Below are 21,064 nucleotides of genomic sequence, written 5' to 3' on the forward strand. Positions count from 1 at the left end.
GTCGGCGTCGCCAATCAGCTGTCAATCAAACGCTCCGGCCCCTCCCCCACCCGAGAGGTGAGGCTGACGTCATCAGTCATTTGTTGATGAGGAAGGAGTCAGAGGTCACTTCCTGTCTGCACGGCGTGACCCCGCCCCCCTGGAATATAAAACGTTATGCTAATGAGCGGCCGAAGGGGCGGGGCTTCCCGTAGTACTCTATGCAGTACTGCGTGTAAGAGGAAGTGCCTGTCAAAATAAAAGCGGGCGTTTTTGAAGACAGGAAGTAGTTTCCTTTGTGCGAAAAGAGTTTTAATCTCGTCCGCTTTTGGGGATTAAATCCCCCCAAAATGAGGGCGCCCCCCCCCCCCCCCCACCAACGTGTGGGCGTGGCCTAGCAAGGAAGTCCTTGTTTCCTTCCTCGCTGAGCGCTGATTGGTCGAGGACATAATCTCGTTGATACGCTAATTAGCTTAAGTGCTAACCCCCCCCCATCAATTCTACTTCCTGTTGTCGCCGCCTCTCTTTGCTGATGGACTTTCTCCTCGCCATCGTAAACTTCCTCTGACAACAAGCCCCGCCCCCTCACGCCGGAGTGGTTTCCGGGCAGCTTTTTCCGGAGCTTTCCTTCCTAATTCCCGCGCTTGATCCCTTAAAAGCGGCTCAGCGGCGAGCGAGTGCGGATTTATTCAAAACCCACCTGGACCTCCGCCCCTTTTTATGGCTCCGCCCCCTTTTGTGACTCCGCCCTCTCCAAGTTGGGTGCTAGCCGCGGCACATTCGTTAGCATTCGGATACTAGCATGCTAGCTTTTTGGCTAATTTTGCAGGTAACTATTTTGTTACATGACAAATGTTACCTGTTAGCATGCTAACTTTATTTTTTAGCTAATTTTGTATGTATGCACCTTTTTGAAAGTGTGTATACCATATTTTTGTACTTGATGCGTGCTAACGTTAGCATGCTTTTTCAAGTCCACAAATATATGTTGGTACTTACAGTTAGCATTTTAGCATTCTAATATGGATACGCTAGCTTTTTTCAAACTAATGTTGCAGGTATACACCAACCATATTTTGATACTGGATGCAAGTTAACGTTAGCATGCTAGCAGAGTGCTGTATTTTGGTACTTGACACATGTAACTGTTAGCATTTTACCATGCTAACATTAGCATGCTATTTTTTTTTATTTTTTTAGCTAATTTAACAGGTATACACTTCGGTGTATACATACAGTAAGTGTGTATACATATTTTGGTACTTGATGCGTGCTAACGTTAGCATGCTAGCGTTTTAAACCCATTTTTCAGGTACACACCTAAGAGTAATATATGTTGATACTTACAGTTGGCATTTTAGCATTCTAATATGAGTGTGTTAGCTTTTTTTTAAGCTAAATGTGTAGGTATACACCAACCATATTTTGGTACTTGATGCGTGTTAATGTTAGCATGCTAGCGTTTTAAACACATTTTTCAGGTACACACCTAAGAGTAATGTATGTTGATACGTACAGTTGGCACTTTAGCATTCTAATATGAGTATGCTAGCTTTTATAAAGCTAATTTTGAACGTATACACCAACCATATTTTGGTACTTGACGCATGCTAGCATTTTAAACACAGTTTTCAGGTAGACACCCCAGCGTAATATATTTAGGTATATATATATATTTTAGCACGCTCTATGTTTTAGCTAATTTAACAGGTATACACCTCGGTGTCATTTATTTGGAGTATTTCACCATGCTAACTGTAAGCATGTTATTGTTATCATGTTTGCATAGTACTGTTAGCATGCTAGCGTTTTTTTTTTGGTGGTATTTTTGCAGGTATACGCCTCAGTGTCAAATATTTATTGCTTGACAAATGATACCTGTTAGCATGCTAACATTGCTAAGCAAGGTTTTTTTTTTGGTGCTAACTTTGTATGTAAGCACCTTAGTTATAGTTTAGTCCTTGATGCATGCTAACATTAGCATGCGAGCATTAAAAAAAACAGAGTACTATATTTTGGTACTTGACACATGTTACAGTTAGCATTTTACCATGCTAACATTAGCGTGTACATTTTTTAAACTAATTCAACAGGTATACACCTCCGTATCATATATTTTGTTATTTCACTAATGCTAACTGTAAGCATGTTATTGTTAGCATGGTAGCTTTTTTTTTTTTTTTTTAGCTAAGTTAGCTCATATTTTTGTTACTCAATGCTATCTGGCCATTGTGCTAACTGTTAGCATCTTTAGCATTCACACAATATTTCTACCCAAGTCGCATTTTTGTGCTCGGTGTCATCGTCGTGCGTCAGTAGGTAAGTAGGTCGGCGGCTGTACTTTTATTTTGAAAAGGAGAACAAAGCGGAACTTTTGTTCCTGATGTGGCGCTCAGTTGGTCTTTGTCATGGCGGCGTGAGGAGGCGGAGCTTCCTGGAGCAACAGGAAGTGAACCCTGAAGCCTCAAAGAAGCTCAAATCTCAGACATTGCCGACGGAAGATTAGTGATTAGTGATTAGTGTGTGTGTGTGTGTGTGTGTGTGTGTGCGTGCGTGTGTGTGCGTGTGTGTGTGTGCGTGTGTGTGTGTGTGTGTGTGTGTGTGTGTGTGTGTGTGTGTGTGTGTGTGTGTGTGTGTGTGTGTGTGTGTCTCAGGGGTCCTGCTGTGCCGTCAAATCACCGCTAATCGGATCCTGTTTAGATGTTTTAGCGTCTCATCTGTCATGTTTCCTTCCCAGCATGCTAGGCGGTGTGTGTGTGTGTGTGTGTGTGTGTGTGTGTGTGTGTGTGTGTGTGTGTGTGTGTGTGTGTGTGTGTGTGTGTGTGTGTGTGTGTGTGTGTGTGTGTGTGATGATGTTCACCTGTCCTCAGGTGCGTTTGAGTCCTGTCAGTCAAGGGGCAAGTGCACCCCCCCCACCCCCCCCACCCATGTGTCATGTGACCTGAGTGAGCGCGAGCAGATGGCGGCTGCTGGTTAGTCCTGCTAGCGGATCAAAGGAGCTTTCAGAGATTTAAGATGTGGACGCTTAAGTGGGTGAGATTCAATCATAAACAAACATAAATACATCATATAAGTGTGTAAAATAAATAATAATATAAGTGTGTAAAATAAATAATAATATAAGTGTGTAAAATAAATACATAATATAAGTGTGTAAAATAAATAATAATATAAGTGTGTAAAATAAATAATAATATAAGTGTGTAAAATAAATAAACATAAATAATAATATAAGTGTGTAGAATAAATAAACATAAATAATAATATAAGTGTGTAAAATAAACAAACATAAATAATAATATAAGTGTGTAGAATAAATAAACATAAATAAAAAAATAAGTGTGTAAAATAAACATAAATAATAATATAAGTGTGTAGAATAAATAAACATAAATAATAATATAAGTGTGTAAAATAAACATAAATAATAATATAAGTGTGTAAAATAAACATAAATAATAATATAAGTGTGTATAATAAACATAAATAATAATATAAGTGTGTAGAATGAATAAACATATATAATAATATAAGTGTGTATAATAAATAAACATATATAATAATATAAGTGTGTATAATAAACATAAATAATAATATAAGTGTGTAGAATAAATAAACATATATAATATAAGTGTGTATAATAAATCAACATAAATAATAATATAAGTGTGTAGAATAAATAAACATATATAATAATATAAGTGTGTAGAATAAATAAATATATGATAATATAAGTGTGTATAATAAATCAACATAAATAATAATATAAGTGTGTAGAATAAATAAACATATATGATAATATAAGTGTGTAGAATAAATAAACATATATAATAATATAAGTGTGTATAATAAATCAACATAAATAATAATATAAGTGTGTAGAATAAATAAACATATATAATAATATAAGTGTGTAGAATAAATAAACATATATAATAATATAAGTGTGTATAATAAATCAACATAAATAATAATATAAGTGTGTAGAATAAATAAACATATATAATAATATAAGTGTGTAGAATAAATAAACATATATGATAATATAAGTGTGTAGAATAAATAAACATATATAATAATATAAGTGTGTAGAATAAATAAACATATATGATAATATAAGTGTGTATAATAAATCAACATAAATAATAATATAAGTGTGTAGAATAAATAAACATATATGATAATATAAGTGTGTAGAATAAATAAACATATATAATAATATAAGTGTGTATAATAAATCAACATAAATAATAATATAAGTGTGTAGAATAAATAAACATATATAATAATATAAGTGTGTAGAATAAATAAACATATATAATAATATAAGTGTGTATAATAAATCAACATAAATAATAATATAAGTGTGTAGAATAAATAAACATATATAATAATATAAGTGTGTAGAATAAATAAACATATATAATAATATAAGTGTGTATAATAAATCAACATAAATAATAGTTGTCCTAACAGGTCAAACGAGTTAACAGATGGATTTCTATTCATATGATGATGATGTCATGAAATTCATATGATGATGTCATGAAATTCACATGATGGCGATGTCATGACATTCATATGACGATGATGTCATGACATTCATATGACGATGATGTCATGACATTCATATGATGATGATGTCATGACATTCATATGATGGAGATGTCATGACATTCATATGATGGTGATGTCATGACATTCATATGACAATGATGTCATGACATTCATATGATGATGATGTCACGACATCATCATCATATGAATGTCATGACATTCATACGACGATGATGTCATGACATTCATATGATGATGATGTCGTGACATTCATATGATGATGATGTCATGACATTCATACGACGATGATGTCATGACATTCATACGACGATGATGTCATGACATCATCATCATATGAATGACATTCATACGACGATGATGTCATGACATTCATATGACGATGATGTCATGACATTCATATGATGATGTCATGACATTCATATGATGATGATGATGTCATGACATTCATATGACAATGATGCCATGACATTCATATAATGATGATGTCATGACATTCATATGACGATGACGTCATGACATTCATATGAAGATGATGTCATGACATTCATATGACAATGATGTCATGACATTCATATGAAGATGATGTCATGGCATTCATATGAAGATTATGTCATGACATTCATATGATGATGATGTCATGACATTCATATGACAATGATGTCATGGCATTCATATGAAGATTATGTCATGACATTCATATGAAGATGATGTCATGACATTCATATGACAATGATGTCATGACATTCATATGAAGATGATGTCATGACATTCATATGACAATGATGTCATGACATTCATGTGACGATGATGTCATGACATTCATATGACGATGACGTCATGACATTCATATGAAGATGATGTCATGACATTCATATGACAATGATGTCATGACATTCATATGAAGATGATGTCATGGCATTCATATGAAGATTATGTCATGACATTCATATGATGATGATGTCATGACATTCATATGACAATGATGTCATGGCATTCATATGAAGATTATGTCATGACATTCATATGAAGATGATGTCATGACATTCATATGACAATGATGTCATGACATTCATATGAAGATGATGTCATGACATTCATATGACAATGATGTCATGACATTCATGTGACGATGATGTCATGACATTCATATGAAGATGATGTCATGACATTCATATGATGATGATGATGATGTCATGACAAGGAGCAGGAACATTAGATTTGAAACAACAATGGCGTTACTATGGTGACAGGACACGTCACGTGATCACTCAGCAAAAAGATGGGCCTTCGTCATAACGATGACGATGATGATGATGATGACAAACTGCACTGTGGTTACCATGGAGACATTGTTGATGAATTGAAGGTTTGTGTGTTGCAGCTCCACTGAGGGGGTCAACCCCCACCTGCCACCGTCCTCGCCACTTCCTGTCAGCTGACGGTGAGTCCAGAACATCCTAATAATAATAATAATAATAATAATAATAAAATGTGTCATAGGTCATGTTTGTGGAGGAGTTGAGTTGATCAACATAACGGCAGCATGGTGGTTCCCAGGGATTCAGGATCATAATGATAATGATAGTAGTCATAATAATGATAGTAGTCATAATAATGAAAATAATAATGATAGTAGTCATAATAATGATAGTAGTCATAATAATGATAGTAGTCATAATAATGAAAATAATAATAATAATGATAGTAGTCATAATAATGATAATAATAATAATAGTAGTCATAATAATGAAAATAATAATGATAGTAGTCATAATAATGATAATAATAATGATAGTAGTCATAATATTGATAATAATAATGATAACAATAGTAATAATAATGGAAACAATAATATAACAACAATGTTGATAATAATAATAATATGTGGTCTTGGGTTTGAATCCTCGGCCCTGCAATGAGGTGGCTACTTGTCCAGGGTGTACCCCGCCTTCCGCCCGATTAGGGATGATGTTTGATAAGAAATTATCGAGTTCGAGCCCATTATCGAATCCTCTTATCGAACCGATTCCTTATCGATTCACTTATCGAATCCAGATAGGTTGTTGCATATGGAAAAAAACACAATATTTGGTTCAACAAAAGCTCACTTTTATTTTATAAGAAAAAAATAAAATAAAATAAATAAATACATATTGACTGTTGTTACCCAAAGTATATTAAGTGGGATTTTTCAGAAAACCAAATATATACAGTAACACAAAAACAAGCTGTCTCTGTGATCACTATAGGTGTATAAATAATAATATAGTGTTAAATAAAATCAGTCCCTTGGGCACAAAACTGAAAATAATACAGCTCTCCTTAAAGTGCACTTCTGCTGCTATTGGAACATACTAACTACACACACAGGCAGACAGCTAACAAACAATCCTAGACGTCTAATAAAGTTCCAAAGCAGATTAATCCATTTAGGCTCTTTATTGTTGTTGATCTTGCTTTGTCTTTTCCTATCTTTACTTTTGTCTTGCACTGGACTATTATTTTATATAATATATATTATTTATATTTGGTACACACACACACTAAGTCCACATTCCAGACTGGTGTCCATGTTCCTGGCGTGGTACACACACACTAAGTCCACGTTCCAGACTGGTGTCCATGTTCCTGGCGTGGTACACACACACTAAGTCCACGTTCCAGACTGGTGTCCATGTTCCTGGCGTGGTACACACACACTAAGTCCACGTTCCAGACTGGTGTCCATGTTCCTGGTGTGGTACACACACACTAAGTCCACGTTCCAGACTGGTGTCCATGTTCCTGGCGTGGTACACACACTAAGTCCACGTTCCAGACTGGTGTCCATGTTCCTGGCGTGGTACACACACACTAAGTCCACGTTCCAGACTGGTGTCCATGTTCCTGGCGTGGTACACACACACACTAAGTCCACGTTCCAGACTGGTGTCCATGTTCCTGGCGTGGTACACACACACTAAGTCCATGCTCCTTGTCTCCTCGCCTAGCCGACGCCCACTATGACCTGCTGAGGCCCGCCCCCTCTCCTGCAAGATGGCTGCCGGGCGGCCAACGTGGACGCTGACCTTGCTGCTGCTGGCCTCCTGGTGTTCCTGCCTGGACTCTTTCCCGGCGGACCTGCAGCCAATCAGCGTGGTGGAGCGGGAGCGTGAGTAGGTGGGTGTGTGGGCGTGTCCCCGCTGTCTGCTCACTCACTGTGTCGTCTCGCCGCAGAGTCGCGTCACTACGCCGCCTTCAGAGCAGCGCTGGACAACCACACTCTCACTCTGGACTTCCAGGCCATGTTGCGTGTCAACCACGTGCTCTTCATCACTGCCAGGTGCACACACACACACACACACACACACACACACACACACACACACACACACACACACACACACACACACACACACACACACACACACACACACACACACACACACACACACACACACACACACACACACACACACACACACACACACACACACACACACACACACACACACACACACACACAGGGACAAGGTAGTGAAAGTGTGTGTGTGTGTGTGTGTGTGTGTGTGTGTGTGTGTGTGTGTGTGTGTGTGTGTGTGTGTGTGTGTGTGTGTGTGTGTGTGTGTGTGTGTGTGTGTCAGGGATCAGGTGTTTGCAGTCAACTTGAGCACAGCAGCAGAGAACTTCATCCCTCAACTGGTGAGTCACTTCCTTCTTCTTCTTCTTCTTCTTCTTCACTTTACTCCACAACTCTACTCTGCCAGCCAGCTACTACTAGTAGTATACTAGTACTATAGTAGTATAGTAGTAGTAGTAGTATAGTAGTAGTAGTAGTATAAGAAGTAGTATACTAGTAGTAGTATAGTAGTAGTAGTAGTAGTAGAAGAAGTAGTATAGTAGTAGTAATAGAAGTAGTAGTAGTAGTATAAGTAGTAGTATAGTAGTAGTAGTAGAAGGAGTAGTAGTAGAAGAAGTAGTATAGTAGTAGTAGAAGTAGTAGTATAGTAGAAGTAGTAGTATAGTAGTAGTAGTAGAAGTAGTAGTAGTATAGTAGTAGTAAAAGTAGTATAGTAGTAGTAGTAGTAGAAGTATAGTAGAAGTAGTATAGTACTAGTAGTAGTATAGGAGTAGTAGTAGTAGCATAGTAGTAGTAGTTGCCATAGTAGTAGTATAGTAGTACTAGTAGTAGTAGTATAAGTAGTTGCCATAGTAATAGTAGTATAGTAGTAGCAGTCTGGTAGTAGTAGCAGTCTGGTAATAGTAGTAGTAGCAGTCTGGTAATAGTACTAGTAGTAGCAGTCTGGTAATAGTAGTAGTGGCAGTCTGGTAATAGTAGTAGTAGCAGTCTGGTAATAGTAGTAGTAGTAGCAGTCTGGTAATAGTAGTAGCAGTCTGGTAGTAGTAGTAGTGGCAGTCTGGTAATAGTAGTAGTAGCAGTCTGGTAATAGTAGTAGTAGTAGCAGTCTGGTAATAGTAGTAGCAGTCTGGTAGTAGTAGTAGTGGCAGTCTGGTAATAGTAGTAGTAGCAGTCTGGTAGTAGTAGTAGTGGCAGTCTGGTAATAGTAGTAGTAGTAGCAGTCTGGTAATAGTAGTAGCAGTCTGGTAGTAGTAGTAGTGGCAGTCTGGTAATAGTAGTAGTAGCAGTCTGGTAATAGTAGTAGTAGTAGCAGTCTGGTAATAGTAGTAGCAGTCTGGTAGTAGTAGTAGTGGCAGTCTGGTAATAGTAGTAGTGGCAGTCTGGTAATAGTAGTAGTAGCAGTCTGGTAATAGTAGTAGTAGCAGTCTGGTAATAGTAGTAGTAGTAGCAGTCTGGTAATAGTAGTAGTAGTGGCAGTCTGGTAATAGTAGTAGTAGTGGCAGTCTGGTAATAGTAGTAGTAGCAGTCTGGTAATAGTAGTAGTAGCAGTCTGGTAATAGTAGTAGTAGTAGCAGTCTGGTAATAGTAGTAGCAGTCTGGTAATAGTAGTAGTAGCAGTCTGGTAATAGTAGTAGTAGTAGCAGTCTGGTAATAGTAGTAGCAGTCTGGTAGTAGTAGTAGTGGCAGTCTGGTAATAGTAGTAGTAGCAGTCTGGTAGTAGTAGTAGTGGCAGTCTGGTAATAGTAGTAGTGGCAGTCTGGTAATAGTAGTAGTAGTAGCAGTCTGGTAATAGTAGTAGCAGTCTGGTAGTAGTAGTAGTGGCAGTCTGGTAATAGTAGTAGTAGCAGTCTGGTAATAGTACTAGTAGTAGCAGTCTGGTAGTAGTAGTAGTAGCAGTCTGGTAGTAATAGTAGTAGTAGCAGTCTGGTAATAGTAGTAGTAGTAGCAGTCTGGTAGTAGTAGTAGTGGCAGTCTGGTAATAGTAGTAGTAGCAGTCTGGTAATAGTACTAGTAGTAGCAGTCTGGTAGTAGTAGTAGTAGCAGTCTGGTAGTAATAGTAGTAGTAGCAGTCTGGTAATAGTAGTAGTAGTAGCAGTCTGGTAATAGTAGTAGTAGTAGCAGTCTGGTAATAGTAGTAGTAGTAGCAGTCTGGTAGTAGTAGTAGTAGCAGTCTGGTAGTAGTAGTAGTAGTAGCAGTCTGGTAATAGTAGTAGTAGCAGTCTGGTAGTAGTAGTAGTAGTAGCAGTCTGGTAATAGTAGTAGTAGTAGTAGCAGTCTGGTAATAGTAGTAGTAGTAGCAGTCTGGTAATAGTCGTAGTAGCAGTCTGGTAATAGTAGTAGTAGTAGCAGTCTGGTAGTAGTAGTAGTAGCAGTCTGGTAATAGTAGTAGTAGTAGCAGTCTGGTAGTAGTAGTAGTGGCAGTCTGGTAATAGTAGTAGTAGCAGTCTGGTAATAGTACTAGTAGTAGCAGTCTGGTAGTAGTAGTAGTGGCAGTCTGGTAATAGTAGTAGTAGCAGTCTGGTAATAGTAGTAGTAGTAGCAGTCTGGTAGTAGTAGTAGTGGCAGTCTGGTAATAGTAGTAGTAGCAGTCTGGTAATAGTAGTAGTAGTAGCAGTCTGGTAGTAGTAGTAGTGGCAGTCTGGTAATAGTAGTAGTAGCAGTCTGGTAATAGTACTAGTAGTCGTCGGCGGTCACTCGAAACGAGTATGACTGTCCTCCGTAGACTGGGGACCCGTCTTTGCTGCAGCCTTCATCCGCCTTCCCAGCCGTTGTGGTGCATTCCGCTGCCGCCATCTTCCGCCTGGTCCACCGTTGAGGCGGTTTTCACTATTCGCCCATAGCTGGGGTTATTTACCCATAGCTGGGACAGGGGTTGACTGGGCACCAGGGCATGTCCACACACCGGTGGGCCTGCATGCCCCGTCTCTGGGGCCCCCTGCTGCTCCGAGATCCCGTACAACTTAGCCTGGAACCGCGAGGTTCCAGTTACCGTGTGTGGCCACGAGGAGGCATGTACGAGTCTTGACAATGGAGAGGCTATGTACCGGCTGAGGAGGCTTATGCACTCGGCTCCTCTTTTCGCCCTCTGAGACAGAGGGCTAGCCGGCGGCACTAGCTGAAAGCAATGAGTATCAGGCAGAAGCAGCATGCAGCATAGCAAGCAAAAGCGGCATGCAGCATGCACTAACTACAGGTACTACTACTCCAAGGCTACTGCACTAGACGCATCACATCGCCCTGTGCGATGTTTTCTGCACACACACACAAGTAGTACTAGTAGTAGCAGTCTGGTAGTAGTAGTAGTAGCAGTCTGGTAGTAATAGTAGTAGTAGCAGTCTGGTAATAGTAGTAGTAGTAGCAGTCTGGTAATAGTAGTAGTAGTAGCAGTCTGGTAATAGTCGTAGTAGCAGTCTGGTAATAGTAGTAGTAGTAGCAGTCTGGTAATAGTAGTAGTAGTAGCAGTCTGGTAATAGTCGTAGTAGCAGTCTGGTAATAGTAGTAGTAGTAGCAGTCTGGTAATAGTAGTAGTAGCAGTCTGGTAGTAGTAGTAGTAGCAGTCTGGTAATAGTAGTAGTAGTAGCAGTCTGGTAATAGTAGTAGTAGCAGTCTGGTAGTAATAGTAGTAGTAGCAGTCTGGTAATAGTAGTAGTAGTAGCAGTCTGGTAATAGTAGTAGTAGTAGCAGTCTGGTAATAGTCGTAGTAGCAGTCTGGTAATAGTAGTAGTAGTAGCAGTCTGGTAGTAGTAGTAGTAGCAGTCTGGTAGTAGTAGTAGTAGTAGCAGTCTGGTAATAGTAGTAGTAGCAGTCTGGTAGTAGTAGTAGTAGTAGCAGTCTGGTAATAGTAGTAGTAGTAGTAGCAGTCTGGTAATAGTAGTAGTAGTAGCAGTCTGGTAATAGTAGTAGTAGTAGCAGTCTGGTAATAGTCGTAGTAGCAGTCTGGTAATAGTAGTAGTAGTAGCAGTCTGGTAGTAGTAGTAGTAGCAGTCTGGTAATAGTAGTAGTAGTAGCAGTCTGGTAATAGTAGTAGTAGTAGCAGTCTGGTAGTAGTAGTAGTAGTAGCAGTCTGGTAATAGTAGTAGTAGTAGTAGCAGTCTGGTAATAGTAGTAGTAGTAGCAGTCTGGTAATAGTCGTAGTAGCAGTCTGGTAATAGTAGTAGTAGTAGCAGTCTGGTAGTAGTAGTAGTAGCAGTCTGGTAATAGTAGTAGCGGTAGCAGTCTGGTAATAGTAGTAGTAGCAGTCTGGTAGTAGTAGTAGTAGTAGCAGTCTGGTAATAGTAGTAGTAGTAGTAGTAGCAGTCTGGTAATAGTAGTAGTAGTAGCAGTCTGGTAATAGTCGTAGTAGCAGTCTGGTAATAGTAGTAGTAGTAGCAGTCTGGTAGTAGTAGTAGTAGCAGTCTGGTAATAGTAGTAGTGGTAGCAGTCTGGTAATAGTAGTAGTAGCAGTCTGGTAGTAGTAGTAGTAGTAGCAGTCTGGTAATAGTAGTAGTAGTAGTAGTCTGGTAGAAGTAGTAGTAGCAGTCTGGTAATAGTAGTAGTAGTAGTAGCAGTCTGGTAGAAGTAGTAGTAGCAGTCTTGTAATAGTAGTAGTAGTAGCAGTCTGGTAGAAGTAGTAGTAGCAGTCTGGTAATAGTAGTAGTAGTAGCAGTCTGGTAGTAGTAGTAGTAGCAGTCTTGTAATAGTAGTAGTAGTAGCAGTCTGGTAGAAGTAGTAGTAGCAGTCTGGTAATAGTAGTAGTAGTAGCAGTCTGGTAGTAGTAGCAGTCTGGTAGTAGTAGTAGTAGCAGTCTGGTAGTAGTAGTAGTAGCAGTCTGGTAATATTAGTAGTAGTAGCAGTCTGGTAGTAGTAGTAGCAGTCTGGTAATAGTAGTAGTAGTAGCAGTCTGCTAGTAATAGTAGTAGTAGTAGCAGTCTGGTAATAGTAGTAGTAGTAGCAGTCTGGTAATAGTAGTAGTAGTAGCAGTCTGGTAGTAGTAGTAGTAGTAGCAGTCTGGTAATAGTAGTAGTAGTAGCAGTCTGCTAGTAATAGTAGTAGTAGTAGCAGTCTGGTAATAGTAGTAGTAGTAGCAGTCTGGTAGTAGTAGTAGTAGCAGTCTGGTAATAGTAGTAGTAGTAGCAGTCTGGTAATAGTAGTAGTAGCAGTCTGGTAATAGTAGTAGTAGCAGTCTGGTAATAGTAGTAGTAGTAGCAGTCTGGTAATAGTAGTAGTAGTAGCAGTCTGGTAGTAGTAGTAGTAGCAGTCTGGTAATAGTAGTAGTAGTAGCAGTCTGGTAATAGTAGTAGTAGTAGTCGTATTAACCGTAGTAGTAGTAGTAGTCGTAGTAACGTAGTAGTAGTAGTAGTAGTAGTGGTAGTGGTAGTGGTAGTGTAGCTTTCTTCCCTGCGTCGACGCAGACAACATGACCAGCAAACTGTGGACTACTTCCTTCCAAGAGCGTGTTGAGAAGTGGACTGCTGAAGTACTTCCTGTTCCTATGAAGACATAATGACTATTTGTTTCAGACGCTGACGTGGCGTTCCAAAGATGTCAGCAAGTGTGCGGTCCGAGGAAAGAACAGCGTGAGTTAGCAGACCTAGTCTTCTAGTAGACCTAGTCTTCTAGCAGACCTAGTCTTCTAGCAGACCTAGTCTTCTAGCAGACCTAGTGTTCTAGCAGACCTAGTCTTCTAGCAGACCTAGTCCTCTAGTAGACCTAGTCTTCTAGCAGACCTAGTCTTCTAGCAGACCTAGTGTTCTAGCAGACCTAGTCTTCTAGTAGACCTAGTCTTCTAATAGACCTAGTCTTCTAGCAGACCTAGTCCTCTAGTAGACCTAGTCTTCTAGCAGACCTAGTCTTCTAGTAGACCTAGTGTTCTAGCAGACCTAGTCTTCTAGCAGACCTAGTCTTCTAGCAGACCTAGTCCTCTAGCAGATCTAGTCTTCTAGCAGACCTAGTCTTCTAGCAGACCTAGTCTTCTAGCAGACCTAGTCTTCTAGTAGACATAGTCTTCTTGTAGACCTAGTCTTCTAGTAGACCTAGTCTTCTAGTAGACCTAGTCTTCTAGCAGACCTAGTCTTCTAGTAGATCTAGTCTTCTAGCAGACCTAGTCTTCTTTCAGACCTAGTCTTCTTGTAGACCTAGTCTTCTAGCAGACCTAGTCTTCTAGTAGACCTAGTCTTCTAGCAGACCTAGTCTTCTAGCAGATCTAGTCTTCTAGCAGACCTAGTCTTCTAGTAGACCTAGTCTTCTAGCAGACCTAGTCTTCTAGTAGACCTAGTCTTCTAGCAGACCTAGTCTTCTAGTAGACCTAGTCTTCTAGCAGACCTAGTCTTCTAGTAGACCTAGTCTTCTAGCAGACCTAGTCTTCTTGTAGACCTAGTCTTCTAGCAGACCTAGTCTTCTTGCAGACCTAGTCTTCTTGTAGACCTAGTCTTCTAGCAGACCTAGTCTTCTTGCAGACCTAGTCTTCTTGTAGACCTAGTCTTCTAGCAGACCTAGTCTTCTTGTAGACCTAGTCTTCTAGCAGACCTAGTCTTCTAGCAGACCTAGTCTTCTAGTAGACCTAGTCTTCTTGTAGACCTAGTCTTCTAGCAGACCTAGTCTTCTAGTAGACCTAGTCTTCTAGCAGACCTAGTCTTCTAGCAGACCTAGTCTTCTAGTAGACCTAGTCTTCTAGCAGACCTAGTCTTCTTGTAGACCTAGTCTTCTGGTAGACCTAGTCTTCTAGCAGACCTAGTCTTCCAGCAGACCTAGTCTTCTTGTAGACCTAGTCTTCCTGCCATGAGTGTTTCTCATGCTGAACGTGACTCCATTGGTTTAGGACGAGTGTTTCAACTACGTCAAAGTTCTGGTGGCCCGAGACGATGAGACCCTGTTTGCCTGCGGGACCAACGCCTTCAACCCCACCTGTCGGAACTACAAGGTGAGCAAAACCTCTGACCTTCTTGATGTGACCGGACAGACACTTCACTCTTTTTTTGGTGACAGATGACCACGCTGGAGCAGGTGGGACCGGACCTGGTGGGCCAGGCTCGTTGTCCTTTCGAGTCGGGTCAGTCCATCGCGGGACTGTTTGCTGGTGAAGTCGCTCGCAGAAGAAGATTATTTTATCACTGCCGCTCTTTTGTCGTGCCAAACTGATCATGTGACCTTTGCAATAGGCGGAGACTTCTACTCGGCCACCATGACCGACTTCCTTGCCAGTGACGCCGTGATCTACCGGAGCCTCGGAGACGGGCGGCCCGTCTTGAGGACTGTCAAGTACGACTCCAAGTGGCTCCGAGGTGGGTCACATGACACGGGGATTGGTTTTGAAGATGCCTCCCACTTAAAAATACCAACCCTGATGGGTTCCCACAGAGCCGCACTTTCTGCACGCCATTGACTACGGAAGCTACGTCTACTTCTTCCTGCGTGAGATAGCAGTGGAGTACACCACCTTGGGGAAGGTACGCGGGCGCTATCATTAGTATGCAAAGATGGCAATCCAATTGGGACCGGACTCTTGTCTGTCGGCAGGTTGTGTTTTCTCGGGTGGCGCGAGTGTGTAAGAATGATAATGGCGGCTCCCCAAGAGTTCTGGACAAGTACTGGACTTCCTTTCTGAAGGTGACCCCTACATCTCTTACTGTCAGTCTGTTAATACAAAGGGAAGTGGGATGAGCCTCGAGGGGAAGTGAGGCAGGACACATGCCTGTAGTCACTTTTTAAAAATAAAAAGACCTGTTGTTCCACCCACCTTTTGGTTTTGGCGCAGGCCCGTCTGAACTGTTCGGTTCCGGGAGATTCTTTCTTCTATTTTGACGCGCTGCAGTCAATCACCAATGTGCTGCAGATCAACGGCAGGCCCACCGTGGTCGGTGTCTTCACCACGCAGGCCAACAGGTTAGTGACAAAGAGAGAACTGGCAGTTTGATGTTGATGCTCGCCTGCTAATATTTGGTGCTAGCAAGGTGTTGAAAACGTTGTCGCTTGCGTGTCGGCAGCATCCCCGGCTCTGCAGTTTGTGCGTTCTACATGGATGACATTGAGAAGGTGTTCAACGGAAGGTTCAAAGAGCAGCGGAACAGCGACTCATCGTGGACTCCAGTACCTGATGAGCAGGTTCCCAAACCCAGGTGAGAGCTTACAGAGTCAACTCTTTCCTACTGCTGGAGGTCACAGTATCGCTTAACGCCGCACATTCTCTAAACGTGTCGCAGACCCGGGTCGTGTGCTGGCGACGGCCCGGCCGCCGACTTCAAGTCTTCCGTTCAGTTCCCGGACGAGACGCTGATGTTTATCAAGTCGTACCCTCTGATGGACGAAGCTGTTCCCTCCGTCAACCACCGGCCTTTTTTCACCAGGACGTCCGACAGGTAGTCGAGGTCTTCTAGTCTAGGACTTCTGTTGTCTACTTGCATCGTAAACAAAGTGGCAGTTGCATAACTGCGTACTAAAAAGATGAAGTGGACTGTTCAGTAATACCTAATAGCATTCTGGAGTTGGAAGGAGGCTTGGCTCCCAAATCTTGCACCTTGTTGTCCTATCACATCCTCATTCATCAGTGATGGCTTATTCATGCCTTTAATTTGAAATCCTTCACCTTCCCCCGCACCGACCATCGGTAGGCTCGGACAAAGGAAGACAAGGCATTAGATTGTTTGCCGTTAGTAGACTCTAAACAGGACAAACTGGACATCGTGTTGTCTTCCTCGCAGGTTCAAGCTGACCCAGATTGTGGTGGACGTGGCAGCCGGCCCCAACAAGGATTGGACCGTCATGTTCCTAGGCTCGGACGAGGGGAGAGTCCTGAAGGTTTTGACCGGCATGCTTCCCAATGACACTATTGGATCCAAACTTCTGGAGGACATAGACGCCTATGATCCGTCTAGGTAAAAAGCTTCTTTTGTCCCGAAGGTATCCCATTGTAGTACTTGTATTTACCTGTCGCCTACCTGCAGGTGTGATATTCAGGACCAACAAGACAGGAAGGTTCTGGGCCTGGAGCTGGACAAGGACCATCACGCCTTGTTTGTGGCCTTCAGCAGCTGTGTCATCCGAGTGCCGCTTAGCCGCTGCAGCAGACATGGTGCCTGCAAAAAGTACGAATCAAACACATAAGGCCACAGTCCCTATCCTGTCCGTACCCAGTCCGCGTCAAGTGCGTATACCGCCTGCATTCAGTCCGTATCCAATCCACCTTCAGTTTGTATCTAATCTGCATCCAGTTTGTATCCAGTCGGTGTTTAGTCCTTATGCTGTCCGTGTTCGGTTCATATCAAGTCCACGTTCAGTCTGTATCCTGGCCAGGTTCCGTCCATATCCTGTCTGTATACAGTCCATATCCGGTCTACGATCAGGTCATATCTAGTCTGCGTTCAGCCTACGTGGAAGCTGAGAATCAATGAAAAACTCTTCTCTCAGCGCAGTCATTTCAAATTAAAAGCCTTTCTATAGGTTTCTATAGCTACTAGTTGTCATGTAAACAATGGTAAACAGTGCATGGAGATTTTGACAATAACGTGTCTTCTTTCTTGCAGGGCATGTTTGTCCTCTCATGACCCGTACTGCATCTGGCTGCGCACGGGGAGCTGCACTAACATGGCGCCAGGTTTCAAGTACGGGTCACTTCCTGTCTCTTTCCTTGAAACGTATCAATCTTTTTGGTTTGTTGGAGTTGACGTTCAGAACTTCACGGTTTGCCGTCCATTTAGACTTGGAGCTTCTTTTACTTTTCAATTTTCGGTGTGATTTCGGTCCTTGAGGGTGCATGGGAGTTTGCCCAACCAGTCTACATGTGTTTTGTGGACTTGGAGAAGGAATTCGACCGTGTCCCTCGGGAAGTCCTGTGGGGAGTGCTCAGAGAGTATGGGGTATCGGACTGTCCGATTGTGGCGGTCCGCTCCCTGTATGATCAGTGTCAGAGCTTGGTCCACATTGCCGGCGGTAAGTCGGACACGTTTCCAGTGAGGGTTGGACTCCGCCAAGGCTGCCCTTTGTCACCCATTCTGTTCTGAACTTTTATGGACAGAATTTCTAGGCGCAGTCAAGGCGTTGAGGGGATCTGGTTTGGTGGCTGCAGGATTAGGTCTCTGCTTTTTGCAGATGATGTGGTCCTGGTGGCTTCATCTGGCCAGGATCTTCAGCTCTCACTGGATCGGTTCGCAGCCGAGTGTGAAGCGACTGGGATGATAATCAGCACCTCCAAGTCCGAGTCCATGGTTCTCGCCCGGAAAAGGGTGGAGTGCCATCTCCGGGTTGCGGAGGAGACCCTGCCCCAAGTGGAGGAGTTCAAGTACCTCGGAGTCTTGTTCACGAGTGAGGGAAGAGTGGATCATGAGATCGACAGGATCTCGGATCGGTGTGGCATCTTCAGTATCGATCCGTTGTGGTGAAAAAGGAGCTGAGCCGGAAAGCAAAGCTCTCAATTTACCGGTCGATCTACGTTCTCATCCTCACCTATGGTCAAGAGCTTTGGGTTATGACCGAAAGGACAAGATCACGGGTACAAGCGGCCCAAATGAGTTTCCTCCGCCGGGTGGCGGGGCTCTCCCTTAGAGATAGGGTGAGAAGCTCTGTCATCCGGGGGGAGCTCATAGTAAAGCCGCTGCTCCTCCACATGGAGAGGAGCCAGATGAGGTGGTTCGGGAACCTGGTCAGGATGCCACCCGAACGCCTCCCTAGGGAGGTGTTTAGGGCACGTCCGACCGGTAGGAGGCCACAGGGAAGACCCAGGACACGTTGGGAAGACTATGCCTCCCGGTTGGCCTGGGAACGCCTCGGGATCCCCCGGGAAGAGCTGGACGAAGTGGCTGGGGAGAGGGAAGTCTGGGCTTCCCTGCTTAGGCTGCTGCCCCCGCAACCCGACCTCGGATAGGCGGAAGAAGATGGATGGATGGATTTTCGGTGTGATGATCATCTGAGGTCTCATCATCCGTGTGGGCGTTAAGCTCTGAAAAATACTTCTGCTGACACGTCACCTCCCCCTCACTGCAGGGCGGGGTTCGAACAAGACATCGGGGGCGACCACTCAACTGCTGCCGGCTGTAACGGTGAGACGCGCCATGGCTATTGCCATGACGACGAGTGCACAACTTCAAAGTCTCCTTTGTGGTTTTGCAGCTGACATCTTGGAGAACTCGCGTGACCAGGAGTCACCCGCTGACTCCGCATACGGTAAGGCCTGCCACCGGTCGATGCCACCAGCGCCACTGCATGCACACACAACCTTCAGTATCCAGGATGGATACAGTAGCACTTCCTCACCAGCAGGCGTCTTGGGTGTGTCTTGCAGGGGTCCAGCGTCTTCCTGACGTGGACCAGCACTCAGCCGCCCACGTGCATTACACGCTGCTGCTCGCCTGCGCGCTGCTAGCCTTCTTCTTGGGCGCCATCTTGTCTGCCTTCCTGGCGTCGTGCTACTGCGACCGCAGCTCCAACCACCGCAAGAGGAAGTTGTCTAAGGACCCTGAAGTGGCGCTGCCACCTGCCCTGTCTCTGCACTCTCTCGCCAAGCTGAACAGCCTCCTGGATGGTCAGCACGAGGTACATGTTTCATGGGGGGGTGTATCAATACAGGAAGTGAGCTTTTATTTTCACAGAGCGTTTGTCACCCTCAGGACGAGAAGACAGACATGTCCACCTGTCCAAAGGCGTACACCTCCTTCATCCCCGGCGCAGGCACAGAGTCGCACCTTTTCATCGCTGCGCACCACAACCTTCCTCTGGGAGAAGCTCGACTCAGCCTTTGCCAGGTACCGCCCACTACCTTGTCCGACATTAAGTACTGGGATTTTTGAACAATTTGTGGGAACACTTTGAGGAAGGTTCATTTCTGTTCTCCGTGCACAAAGAAAGGTCCATCGGGTGAGTTTGCCGTGGAAGAACTAGACGAGGTTTGACCTCACACTTTCAGAAGAGTGGACGGTGTTCTCCAAAGACATTTTCACTCCCTACGACTGTCCCAATGTGTTTAGCGCTCAGAACCTGAACCCAGGTCTAGTGGTCTCTAACTTGTGTTCCGTCTTAGGAGGACGGTGAGATGTCGGGTCTTCCCACGCCAGACGCCAGCCCAGAATTCCCAAAGCCGATGAGCAAGGATGGACGGCAACATCCCTATGAGGCTACAGACGCCATCGAGGCGGTTTCGGGGAAGTCTCAACCCACCTTCCCCCTCTCCAGGCGCCACGGCAACAGCCGTAGCGAGGACCACAAGGTTTGGCGCGATGAGCGTGCCACAGGAGACTTTCACCACTGCCACGAGTCCTGCACCCCGGCACCGGTCAACGTGTCGGCGCTGGACGAACTGCTCAAGCACATCCAAGAGGTCAGCGCCTCAGGAAGTGGAGGCATCAAAGTCTTGACGTCCGCGTCCTCTTCCTCAGCAGAGCATCATCATCGCCAAGGCAACCAGCACCACGACAGCGGCCAACATCACCTGCAGGGAATCCCTAAGACGGAACCAACTTCATACCCCGGCGCCCCCACGCTACTCTGGGAAAGGCCGGATATGCCCAGTCCAAACTCCGCCAAGGCTGCGGCGGGGATTCCGTCCTCGCGGGTCATCCTAGAGATGCCCGCACACTTGCAGCGGCATGCCCTCATCAAGATGGGCAGCGGCCTACCGCGTCACCACAGCTTCAACCAGCGTGCGGCGCCACCCTTCCTGGCCAGGATGAACACCAACAGTAGCAGCAACGGGCCGCCCGCCGCCAGCGCCTGTCTGACGCGGCAACACAGCTACAGTGAAGGGCCGCATGCCCGACGGGCGGCCATTGTGCGGCGAACCGTGTCTCTGAAACCCAAAGTCCCACCCAAACCTTTGTTCCTTCCCAACGTGGCCACATCCGCGCTCTACGAGGCGCCAAAGGACCACTACTGAGGCGGAGCGAGAGCAGAGCTCAAGAAGAAGAAAAGAGAGCGTCTTCTTTGGGCATCATTATGATCGGGACGCCGACAACGGTAGCATTGAGAGATAGCCCCTCCCACTTTGCATCACATGACCCTCAGGCTGAGGTACCTCTCACCAGAACCTTTTGTACCATATTGGTATGTGTCACCCGACTAAGGGGGCGGGGCTTCTTGCAAGAGCAATAACACAGGCTAACAGACGAGGTTAGCATGTGGCTAGGAACTTTCCCACTTTTGGATCTGGATTTTAAATAAAGTTTTCAAACCAAAAAAAGGCAGTTTTTTTATTGAGGCCTTTTA

General features: G+C 43.8%; 1 protein-coding gene across 1 annotated transcript in view; it reads left to right on the forward strand.

The window, feature by feature from the left end:
* Positions 1-21,053, forward strand: part of LOC133650068 (semaphorin-6D-like) — a 21,264-nt gene extending 211 nt beyond the window's left edge. The window contains exons 2-22 of the mRNA XM_062046866.1: positions 5,939-5,998; positions 7,548-7,708; positions 7,774-7,879; positions 8,181-8,238; positions 13,396-13,452; positions 14,694-14,795; positions 14,861-14,951; positions 15,034-15,156; positions 15,233-15,321; positions 15,392-15,481; positions 15,630-15,757; positions 15,859-15,990; positions 16,075-16,230; positions 16,573-16,746; positions 16,816-16,956; positions 17,395-17,472; positions 18,851-18,906; positions 18,977-19,030; positions 19,149-19,399; positions 19,474-19,608; positions 19,884-21,053. Of these exons, the coding sequence (XP_061902850.1) occupies positions 7,594-7,708; positions 7,774-7,879; positions 8,181-8,238; positions 13,396-13,452; positions 14,694-14,795; positions 14,861-14,951; positions 15,034-15,156; positions 15,233-15,321; positions 15,392-15,481; positions 15,630-15,757; positions 15,859-15,990; positions 16,075-16,230; positions 16,573-16,746; positions 16,816-16,956; positions 17,395-17,472; positions 18,851-18,906; positions 18,977-19,030; positions 19,149-19,399; positions 19,474-19,608; positions 19,884-20,735 (2,988 nt within the window). The 5' untranslated portion in view covers positions 5,939-5,998; positions 7,548-7,593 and the 3' untranslated portion in view covers positions 20,736-21,053. The remainder of the gene's footprint in view (positions 1-5,938; positions 5,999-7,547; positions 7,709-7,773; positions 7,880-8,180; positions 8,239-13,395; positions 13,453-14,693; positions 14,796-14,860; positions 14,952-15,033; positions 15,157-15,232; positions 15,322-15,391; positions 15,482-15,629; positions 15,758-15,858; positions 15,991-16,074; positions 16,231-16,572; positions 16,747-16,815; positions 16,957-17,394; positions 17,473-18,850; positions 18,907-18,976; positions 19,031-19,148; positions 19,400-19,473; positions 19,609-19,883) is intronic.
* The last annotated feature ends 11 nt before the right edge of the window (positions 21,054-21,064 follow it).

This window comes from Entelurus aequoreus, linkage group LG05 (genome assembly GCF_033978785.1).
Source record: "Entelurus aequoreus isolate RoL-2023_Sb linkage group LG05, RoL_Eaeq_v1.1, whole genome shotgun sequence".
Taxonomy (NCBI): domain Eukaryota; kingdom Metazoa; phylum Chordata; class Actinopteri; order Syngnathiformes; family Syngnathidae; genus Entelurus; species Entelurus aequoreus.